This window comes from Halyomorpha halys, unplaced genomic scaffold, assembly GCF_000696795.3.
Source record: "Halyomorpha halys isolate HHAL.00 unplaced genomic scaffold, Hhal_1.1 Scaffold234.1, whole genome shotgun sequence".
NCBI lineage: Eukaryota > Metazoa > Arthropoda > Insecta > Hemiptera > Pentatomidae > Halyomorpha > Halyomorpha halys.
Window position 1 is genome coordinate 66,897 of NW_027111802.1, and position 12,471 is coordinate 79,367.

Consider the following 12,471-nt stretch of genomic DNA (forward strand, 5'->3'; position numbering starts at 1 on the left):
ATATAACATGTAGTAATACTTACAACTATTTACTACTAACTACAACTTGTCTCCTAGAGTATTTTTTCTTTACAGATATTTTTGACTACTCTTTATAATATATAATATAGAATGATCATATCTCTATAAAAGTCAGGCGGGCATAAGTTAAAACTAGAAGAGGTGGTTGTCTATGTGGAAGGTTTTAACGAATTTATGGCTAGTGTGATAATTTTATGTGTTCCGTTTAAACGAAAGATATGAACAGGAGGTACAATTCATGCATATACCTAATAGCAAATAGTATGCATGCTAAGTAATACTAGCAGAGACTAATACTACTAGAGTAGCAGGGAAAAGGGAAAAAACAGAAGAGAGAAGATGCCGCCTTCATTCACCTAAGTGAGTACACTTTGATTTTCATAACCATAAATCTACATATGTTTCTTTTCGGCTGCCCCATTGTAACCTGTAATTATCCCATAAATTCAGTATATTGTTTTTCTCTTGTTCTATGTCCACAAACCTATAAATTCACCTGTGTTCTGATTCAAGTCCTTCAACTAAAATACAGTCCACTCATTAACCCAACCAGCATTCTGAAGTGAGGTAATGCCTGGCCTTCAGTTGAAGGTACACTTCATAGCCTCGGTGTTGTGTATTATTGGATCTGTGACGTGAACAATAAAACCATTGGTGATTGTAAACCACGAGAAGGAGGATATAACAAATGAAGTGAGAGTGAACAAATGAAGTCTAGTTTTGAGTCGTCGCTTCTCATGTCAGGGTTAGGAAGGAGGGAATCGTCCTAGTACAAGAGCCCAAGAGGAGAAAAAAGGCAGTTATCTCACCCCAATTTTTGATTACTTTAATGAAAACTATGTATAATAAATAGCAAAAATTAATGAGTCTGCCAAGTATAGGAAATGAAAAATGGCGGCTGTCTCAAAGCGATAAAAAAACACATTTTTCATTCGGAGCCCTATATCTTAAAATGTTGGAACAACACAAGAAAACCTAAGAGAACGTCCTTTAAAGAAGAGTAAATTTGCTAAAATATGAGCCCTAATAGAGTTATTTACGTTACATAGTTTTCGAGATATAGCTTTTTAAAAAGTAACATTTCAGAAAAATGTTGTATGAGACACTGAAAAATCAGTAGTTAGTGAATTTATTTTGAAAAATTTATATCTCAAAAACCATCTGACGTACAGATGTCTATTAGCACTCAAATTAAAGCTAGTTTAATGAGCTATAAAGTAGTTTATGATGTTTATCTTCGTAGGAGTAATAGTTTAAAGGAAATTTGCTAAAATAAATTTATTTATAGTTGTTCGGACAAATAATCATTTGCCAAATTTATAGTCATATGTGAATATCATAAAAACTACCCCTACGAAGAAAAGTGTCAGAGATTACTTTATAGTAAGTTAAATTTCCTTTATTTTGAGTGCTGGCAACCTCGTCACTGCAGCAGCACCGGTTCGAATTCGGCCAGGGAGGGTTAACTTTTATTTCGTAACGGTCCCATGAAATGAAAACTTAATCCCCACACCAAGGTTAGAATAAGGTGGTAACTTGTTTGCCAGAAATGACCTAGTAGTGGCTAAACATAAAAAAAATTATCTATTGTTGTTCGTTTAAAGAATCATTTCTTTTTTTAATACTTTCAATTGTTTCATTTTATAATACGATTATATTCATTGCCACACGGAATAAAATATTAATATAATTTAACAACAGGTCTATGAAAATATATTTAATAAAAATATATATATATTTCTGTAAAAATAATTTATAGAAATTTGTAATTATGATTTTTCATTTTATTTATATATGTATCGGAACATTAATAACCGAAATACATTTTAAATAAGTGGCCCAATTAAGTCAAATTACAATCTAAATCATGCTTGAATTAATATTTGGGTCAGCAGATTTCCGTACCAAGGCAAAAAAGAAATGTTAGCCTAAACCACTGATCACATTCTATCAAACTAATGACTTTAAATGTGGGTTATCAAAGAGGATGAAGGTTGAACGATCACAAATTCGCATGTTCGAATCCAGATATGGTTTATTTTTTCTGAAATAAAGACCAGTTTTAGTCCACGAGCCAGCTGGTACTTATATAATATCGGCACAGCATAGAGTTCTGATAAACACCAGACCATTAGGTAATTTTTGTTACTATAACTGATACTTTCTTTAAATACAGTTTTAGATTTTTCTCGAGTTTGCGGCTTTAGCGAACTTGCTCAGCCTCCACTGGCTCACTACCAGTGATGTGGCGAGAGAGATGCGCTGGGATCTCAAAGAGCTCTGCTCTACCTCTTATAAGTGGGGGATAGAGTGGGCTTAGGGATCCTCAGGTCAATTGTGTAAATATTGTATATAACAGTGTAAATATGACAAGAGATTATATTATTTTATCATTATGTTATTTTATTTATTTATTTTTTTCATACTATGTGTTGATTATGTTCATTTTGTTTATTCTTCTGTTTGTATATATATTTTTTTCATTTATTTATTTATTAGTATTCTTATTTCATTTTATTTTAGTATGAATGTGATCCCCATAACTGTGTGGCAGATTGTAATATCTATCAATAAATAAAAAGTATAAAAAAAAAAAACAGATTTTCTTCGAAAAAAAAATACTCTATTGAAGAAGTTCAGAGAGGTCTGTGGGATGCATTTTAATGGGGTGTATAAAAAAAAAATGATCTTTTTTCAACCAAATTATTTGAGATGCTCGATGGATTCGAATACTTTCAAATTCATAGGCATTGTCATTTTGAAATACATTCATCAATAATTCAGCGAGTGAGTGGTAGGAAACAAGTACAGGAGTGTTTGGAACTGAGGGAGTTGAGGCGTCGTCTTTAGCAACCTTTTGACTGCAGCCACAGTGGTAAAAACCACCTTTTTCTTGTAAAAACCTCAAAATTCTTTAATTCTTCAGTAATTCTCATGGATTCCTATGATTTTTTTTTTTTTAATTTTGATTATATTTTCAGATGCAAAAATACTCATAGTATTTATTTTTGATTATTGTTCTCACCTTTTTTTGGTTACACCTTCCAAGAAGGCCCCTGTCTTCGTACGTCTCAATACGTCAATGAAACTAACACAAAAGTTGCTCCAATGTGTACACTTTTATATCAATGTATCAAGCTCATTTTTTTCGGGTCTATCAAAAATACGCAAATACGAATTTTCCCATTATTAAATTGATATTTAGAAATTTAGAAAAAAATATTTCAAGAAAGAAACCTACTTTTGAAAAACTACAATTTGTTCAATTTATTTGGTAATGCCTAGGCCGAAATATTTTTTGTTAGTTTAAACAACAATAACCAGTAAAAACTTTTTCCTAATGCCGAAATAATTGATAGGAGAACCAATTACGGTGAATTCGTGTATAGGTATTTGAGTCTAAGGAACCACACTCATCAACATGATTAGACAAATTTCATTTTGGAGGGTTTTTCCACACTTTCCAGTGCGATTCGAATCCGGCCTTTCCTGGCGGTCCCAAGGAATAGAAACTTAACCCTCTCTTCATAGTTAAAATAGGCTAGTTACCTCTAGATAACACCTCCTCTCTCCTTCCTCGTATGTCAGAAATGATTAAAAAGGGGATAGTAAAAAAAAAAAAGTTAAGCCCAGTTTTATTAGGTCGATGCATATGAAATGTCTATTTTGTTTTGTTTTTTTCATGCTAATATTTCTCTTCATGTTTTCGTTATGCTTTTGTTTTTGGCAAAACCCCGTTTATAGTCGTATCGTCCATCACCAGAGTCACATTTCAACAAAAGTGATTTTCTAATAAGTGTTCCTTGTTTTGAATTTTGTACCGATGTTAATTCCATCGATAGTGGTGAAATTTTTTTGTATGAGTGTAAACTTAATGATAATGCTGCAAAAGCTGCACAAAATCTCTCCCCAACCGAGTTTCATTTTTTTTTTTTTTTAACATTTGGATCTGTTTTTACGGGCTAAATAGTACAAAAATGAAGACAGCCTAAAAATTCGATATCTAAATTTATTCATTCTAAAGATCATAATTTTTTAAAGATTGGAATCTAAGCTTTAAAGTCCCGCTGGGAAAAGTGTATTGAAGCGACTGGAACATATTTTGATTAAATAAACAGCTTGTGAAAAAAGATATTCAGCTTTAAAAATCCGACATTTCATATGCACCAAACTAACATCATGGATGTTATTCGGTATTTAAAGCGTTTAATTTCCTTTAAAAATATAGGTTACTTCTATTTCTATTCTGTATTTATTACATTTAATATTTTTTCTACTATTGTCTGTTATTTTTTTTTTTCCGAACCCTCTAAAACAGAAATAAAAAGTGAATTAGTAGTGCATTACTGTGAAAAAGAAAATTAATTCGTGTTGTGTCTTACCTTTTACTACCTTTGGTATTTTAAGGTTACCCGTTATGTTTAATATCATATATGAGCTACCCATTCTAAAAAAGGAGCTATTTTAAGTCCGAAGGTGAGGGGCCTCCTCGTGTTGTATTGCATATAAGATAAAAATAAAAGCATTAATTAAGAAAATGATAGATAATGGTGAAATAATAAGAAAATTGTCTGTTACAATCTGTTTCTTTTGTTTTGTACGGAACAAAGAAATTTTATGTTTTGTATTTTTAATCACGAATTAAAACCATTACAACTCCTAACTTCATTATCTAGCGATTATCAAAAAAATTAAACATTATTAAGGAGAGTGACACTAAATTATTTAATAATAAATTGATACTGAGAGACAATGGCAGACGCAAGGAAATAAAATATCGAGCGAAACAAAAAATAAATTACCACGGCTGCTAACCGACCACAAAAATGTCATCTAAAGAAAGTACTCACACATTAAAAAGTAATGATGGGAAAACATCATAAAAAAAAATAAATAAATAAAAATAAAATCAAATATTATAATATTTGTATGAACAGCGCCTTAAGGTTTTCGTAAATAAAGTCCGAAATATTCGGACCGAAAAAGGATAAATTAACGGGAGAATTTAGAAGATTACACAACGCTGAAGGGACCTGCGGTAAATATAATTCAATTTATAACATTGCGGCGTGTAAGGTCGTAGGGCTTAGTAACGAGCAGATCCCTAAAATCTTAATAAACACTGAACCAACGGGTAAACGTCCGAGGGGTAGACCGAAGCCTAGATGGGAGGATCACGTTAAAACAGATTTAGTGGAATTCGGTTTGGAGGGTCATCACTGGAAGGATGTATGCAGAGAGCGTTTAGTAGTATCGGCATCGAACCTTCGGGTTCGCTAGGCCTTTATTATTATTATTATTATATTTGTATTAGATTACACGAGTCGGACAAATACAACCGAAATACAATACAAAATACAGTACGAAAGTACGGAATACAAGCGAAAATTCATTAATTGCTATTTGAATAAACCCTATACGTCGATAAATGAACAAATCAAAAATATCTTGGAAATATTTAAAGATTCTGCGTGCCATTGGATGCAATTGCACCAATTACAAATCACCTTCTACTCCATTTTTATAAATATAAACATTCAGGTGAATATCTCTGAATTATCTGTTAACGCCATTTTGAATAGATAATTTGTAAATATATAGCAAATAGTATCAGTATTTAATTTATTTTCATTCAAATTATTTTTTTTGGAATTTCTGTTTGTTTGAAAAGAAACATTTTGTGTTAAAATATTCAAGAGTTAGAAACTAAGGATTGAAAACAGTTGCTTAGGCGTTGCATAGCAACAGGGTGACGATCTACGTTTCTAAATGAGCTTTTAATAATTATTTGTCTAGTTTAATACATTACCAGCCCTGTTAATTAACATTTCATTGTTAATTGTGACTATTACAGTGCATTACCAGACTGCGTATTAGTTCGACCTGTGGTTTAAAGACATTTTGATCATTACAATCCACAACCAGTCCCTGACTTTCCTCATTAAGTGCCATTAAGTGTGGCCATTTTGTTTTTATATATCTTGACTCTTAATTGTGACTAATAAATAATACAGTCCACTGCGTTTCTGAATACAATTGTAGTAATTAATTTAATTAAGGATTAGAATAATGAATGTATTAAAGAACCAGTATAGACGTGGGACCACCAACTTTTGATCAATTTGAGATTTGTAGCACTATTTATATCTACGAAGCAATAACCTACACATCTTTACAGCAAGAAATGTCTTCCTCTGACCTACCGAAGACCTATCGCCCATCTCGTGTCGGACCATTCAGAGTTATCTATCCAGTGTTTATTTTATATATACTCATTGATTTTATAAATTTGTTTCTTTCATTTCATAATGCGTATTGCTAATTAATTTTTCTCCAAAAAGGTTTTTTTATTTTAAATATTTTGTTTTAGATTAATTGTTTTTTATTTATGATTGTTTGAGAGTGGTTTAGTTTATTATAAATGAACACAATTTTGATCCTTCTTTTTCTCTCAACTTTTTATTCTTTATAATTCTCCAACGTTTCGGCCCTCAGGCCATTTTCAAGGCTAAAACTTACAAATTTGTTTTTGTTTTTACATAATTTATTATATGTAATATAATATAATTGTTTTATTATATGTTGTCACCAAACAAATGTTTATATCCGAGCTTGTTTGTTGTTTGTTCTTAAAAGCTCTCCTCCGAAAATATCAAGTCGATTTAGGTGGCTTAAACAATACCATTGAAATAATTTCGAATAATTCCTGTAAGATCTAATCTGAATATATCGACATGAGATCATTAAAAATATAGACATACTGGGGGAGCTGACGTCATAGGTATATAAAAGAGAGCGCGCACACTCTGGCGGTAGTGAAAGTGAAGTAGACCTTCCCCCACCAAGGAGAGCTAGGAACAGCTCGCCTCCCCGCACCACCCTCAGTAAGCAGTCAGTCATGGAGTGGGCAACACGAATTGCCTTCGTACTTCTAGTCTTCGGCATCTGTAAGTACCATCAAAATATACAACTTTAGTCTTATATTATAAGCTATCTGCGGTGACAAAAGCGCGAAAGATCTTTTGGTACAGCCAAAAATCAAATATTATTATTTTTTTTTTTAATTTCTTATCTATAATCAGAAAGTAACTGATTTGGATGAAAATTTAATTTGAAACATTCATTTAATAAGTCAAGAACCCATTGTTATCTATATTTTATTTTTATTTTTGGATACAAATGTCTATGATAATTCAGTGATGAATTTATGACGATGAGTTGTTGTTTTTTTTTTTTGGTTATACTCCTACTGCCATTTTCATAACATTTAATTTTATATACATCATTTATTATGGAATTATAGTAATCCTGGAGTGAGTAATTCAACCTCATGCTGCTCCAAAATTCCAAAATTTGTTCAATAATGAAACAGCGCATTATAGTGTGACTTTGCAGTGGCCGGAGTCGCTCCCTTTTCCTAGAGCGTTAAAGTCTCTGAGACGCATACCCTCCTGCGGCATAGAAATCACTGACCTGGGCTCCCGGTACCGTTGGCTCGGCATCCCGTTCTCCTTGCCGGGAAGAGGGCGACCTCAGGACTCAACGAGGTCACCCCCTCCTCGACTTCTTACATAAGCTCCCTTGCCACGAAAATGTTTTACAATGGAGCCCACTTTCACTAATTTATTTACTTTCTCCTTCAAAGGCTTTTAAATTCCGTTCCAAACCGGAGGAAAGGGTCTAACGTATACCTCATACCAGGCCTAAAAGCCTCCGGAAATTTTATTCATAAAGCGTAAAACAGAGTAAAAAAAAGAAAAACCCATGAACAGGAAAATAAAAGGGAAAAATATAATTGCGTTGCATAAAAAGAACCGGTTTAGGGTTAAATAACCTAGTGCGGAGGAAGGTTCTCCAGCGCAGCTGGAAAACGATTAGCATAAATTAATTTGCGAGAAGGCTGTAAGCGGCAGTTGTGCAACCCCTCGAGATAAGCGCATTGTGCGCATGCGATTGCCACGCGCAGGACCTTTCAAAAGACAAATTCATTTGTCGAATCATCTGTTCGAGAGAAGAAAGGCGACAAAAGATTTCGCAACATTGCGTAACGAGGGAAAGAATGCTGTCACATAACGGGCGAGTGGTCGCAGTACCTGTAGTCTCGAATTTCCAGACAATAAGTATATAATAAAATCTAAGGAGCGGTTAATTATTATTGGCCTTTCTAAAACGTGTTGGACAACCTGTTTGTGATATAACCCTTTCTAGGTGCGACCGAAGCTTATACGCAAATCTACGCAATCTATATAATAACAAATCGATTCTTAATCTGATAAAATTTAAATTCTAAATGCTTATATCTATAACTTACAATTCTTCAGAAAAAATATGTTGTAGAGAATAATTATTTAAAAACATGTAACCACAAAATTATAATTATAATTTCAATTTTTAAAAGTTTTTTTTTTAGCCAATTTACTTAATTCTAAAAGATTTAATTTCAACGAAATTCTAAAAACCTCTACACCGAAAGTGGACCAACTTGTAACATTTAGGCGACCTTTGAATACAAATGGCCAATATACAAGTTTCTGTTGCTCAGGTAAAAAATAAGTATGTCGAAATCTGAACCACTGTGCACCGGTGCATTCGATCTTCGATCAATTGTTAATTTTTTTGTTAAATTATTAATAAAAATTTATTATCAGAGCATCTCATATAGATAAGATTAATTTTTAAATGAAAATATCGCTTTGTAACATCTATTTAACTTGGCGAAATCTTAATTTATTTTCCAAATAAAGCTGTTTATGGGCTTTATATTTGTCCAACAAAAATTTACTTTTGAAAAGTGTATATTAATTTTTACTAGACAAACTTCCCAATTATAAACAGAGATCTCATAACCTAATTTTAAAATATGCCCCCAAAAAAATAAATCTGTTCCTATTGTAACTGTTAAACAGATTAAATGCCAACTCTATGCATCTTTCGAGAAAAAAAAATTTTTTTGTGCATGTGCTGATTCAAATGACACAAAGGACATAACCAACGAACAAAATTTATTTATGAAATACCATGAGCCATATGAATACATCTTATTTAAATGTATTTATATGAAGTATAGAAGGATAACAATTGCTATCTGTGAAATCAAGGATAACATTTAGTGAAAGCGAGAAAGCCAGAGAGTTAGAAACCAGACATTTCGTTTTATAAGCGTTCACTAACGGAACATTCTCACCCGGAGGAGTTTCCCTTTCTTGATTCTTTTTACATTAGAAACGGATAATAGAACTATGAAAAGAACTTTTTACGACTTGAAGACGCCTCTACTTCCATCTCTTGGAATTGCTTAGCTTTAAACACTGCAACAAAATATAAACTTTCCAATAAACGAGTAAAAAGAGAACTTTATGTATTATATTACTTCATGATATTTTATATTTACAATTTCATAATCAATATATTTAAAAACAATCAACAGCTATAACTAAAATAGTATAATAATTTTTAACTCATTAATTTTTAATAATATACAAATCTAGTTACAATTAATCAAACATTTAATCTTCCGTCTTTTTTAATATTTACTGCAATAAAAAAAATTTTTTTTAATAGTAATAGAAATAAATATTGGATTTAAAATATTTTTGGCTGATTGTAAATGTTAGAAATGAAATCACATCTGACAAAGTCCAAAATAGGACAATCAAGAAATACATTCATTAAGTATGTTGAGCAATTTTTTTTATATCTATTATCAGATTTATTCAGATAATATATGAGGTAGTTAGTTTTATATATTAGTCAAAATAAATTATAGTTACAGTCACTGTTAGTTACAATTATTATTTGTTTAATTATTCATTATGTAATTGTTTGAGTATTTTATTATTGATGTAGACAAATTTGATCCATTTAACTCTCCACTTTTATTCTTTAATAACTCTCCAACGTTTAGGCCCTCAGGTCATTCTCAAGAAGACAATTATTTGTTTTTATAATAATTACATTATTTCCTTAACTACATACTGATTTCTTTGGCCATACCTTCAATATTGATTTCATTGTTTTTAATATCAATAATAATTTAAAAACAAAAATTTTATGAAGTTGTTTTAATATTTAATTTATTTTAAAAATATGACATGGGCAATTAGCCTGCAAATTGATATTAAAAACAATGACATCAATATTGAAGGTATGGCCAAAGAAATCAGAATGTAGTTAAGGAAATAATGTAATTGTTATAAAAACAAAAAAACATTTATAGGTTGTCTCCTTGAGAATGGCCTGAAGGCCGAAACATTAGAGAGTTATTAAAGAATAAAAGTTGAGAGTTAAATGCATCAAAATTGTGTATATTAATAATGATTATTTGTTTACAATTGTAAATTTTTTCCACACCTATGAATATTTTTTGTTTCTGAATAGGTTTAGTGGAATTATATAAAATTTACCCCACTTAAAATAATGTTTAACCTGAGCACTATCAATGAATTTGGTCTTAAATGCCGTAATAATAAAAAAAAAAATCCTTTCGATAAAATAAATTATTAAAAAATAATATTTATATTGAACGTTTCTATCGATACAATACAAAAAACCGTAACGTTTTATTTCCTGTTGGGATCCTGCCGCGTTCTTTATGACTTTCCAGGTGAAAAAGCTCCAAGAAAATCATTATTTCCTTAACTGGCGGTGTCAGAGTTGCCTTTCTCGGCATTGCTACGTTACAATGGCTTGCGTCATGCCTCCCACAAGGCTCTGACATATATAGACATTTTCTACAACGTCGTGTAATAACAACTTAATTTATATTTATTATTTATTTTAATTGTAATATAATAATAATAATAGAAAAAGATGGTTGGGGATGTGTTCAGTGAAGAACACAAATAAGTAAAATCTTATTTATGTGTGCCAACGTTTCGGCCAGTATTTTTAGCATTGATCAGGGCTAAGAACAAAAACAAGATAACAACCAATGAATACATAAATAGTGTTGACAAACATAAATAGTTTTGAGTATTAAAAGAAGATAAAGGCTGGATGAGAAGAGTAACATTAAAATTAAGTAAGAGGAAAGAACAAATAATAAAATAATGAAATACAGATGAAAATCTAGTAAATACATGAACAAAATGAAAATTATTAAAAATAAAAGCCTGATAAAGGCTACAAAAGTTGGCACGATTAAATAGGTTATTTCAACTTATTTGTGCTATATTTTGACCGCACCCACAATAAGATGGTCAGGGTTGCGGTCAAAAAAGAACAAAATAGTTTTCAACTATTTATTGTCCGACGTTTCGCCCCACTTTGTAGGGCTTCATCGTGGCTGTTTAAGGTGATAGGCTAAACAGACATTGAGTGTCTGCATTTTTTCCTTGAAAATTGATAAATAATAAAATTGTATAAATTTAGTCCAAGCTTAAATAATGAATTTATACTTAATTCAGTAGAACATTTTTGGCAATAACCTCGTCATTTTCACAACTAAATAAATATTTGTAAAATAAAAGGATGTAAGACAATTAAATTATCAAAAAGTGCGTAGTTAGTAAAAAATACAAAAATAAACAAAATTTATTTACTTGCGCTGAAGTTTTGACTTAAATTAAATTTAAAAAAAAAACAGATAACAACCATAACTCAGATAAACAAAACAATAAAATAATAATAAACAAACTTCAAGATACAAATAACAATAAATTAAGTAGATAGTAGTTGATTGATAATAATATAAGATAAAACATAATATTATAGAGGTCAAAATAAAACAAACAGCGTTCAAGTAAATAAAGAAATCAACATAATGCGGAAGAAAATGTAAATGATAAGTATTGGAATTAACATCATAAGATATTTAAGTAATGTAAAAAATAATGAAAAACAATTTACATCAACATAATGGAATGTATGAAAGAAAACATAATACATGTCACGAAGGAAAAAAGATGCATAGGGAAAATAAATAAGAAGGAACAAAGGAGAAGAGATATGGAGAGTGGTAAAAAAAAAAAAAAATACTATAAAAGAAAGAGAGAATTATTCGCTTAAGCAAAGGTTCTGTCTAAAGTGAGTACTAACTTTACCAGTAGAGTGCACTGCCCTTTCACCGCGTCACTGCTGCTCTTACCGAAATCCCTCATTAAAATCCTAAATATTTTTTCTTTTCAAAAATAAAATCATCCATAAAGACCTTAATATTCCATATATAGCCGATCTCATGGGACGAGATATCAATCCTTCCATAGTAAACTCCATGTTTATTACATCTAAACCCACTAGTTTCTAACCTTGCTTCTTCGATTCCTGATAATCCACCGAGGGCCTAACTCGAAGACCTCTTTATTTTATTTTATTTTATTTTTATACCAGATCGGCCTTACATGGTTGATATAACTTATATTATATATATTTTTTAACAGTTGATTATGAGGGGGTATAGTCATACAAATGACACCCCTAACTATATAAAATGTTCTTATTAAAAGAAAACAA

At 30.9% G+C, this 12,471-nt stretch overlaps 1 protein-coding gene across 1 annotated transcript in view; it reads left to right on the forward strand.

Moving 5' to 3' along the window:
- Positions 1-6,873: 6,873 nt before the first annotated feature.
- Positions 6,874-12,471, forward strand: part of verm (LDLa and CE4_CDA_like_1 domain-containing protein vermiform) — a gene marked incomplete in the record, with an annotated part of 25,090 nt that continues 19,492 nt past the window's right edge. Inside the window, 1 exon segment of the mRNA XM_067049786.1 lies at positions 6,874-6,968. Coding sequence (XP_066905887.1) covers positions 6,920-6,968 — 49 coding nt within the window.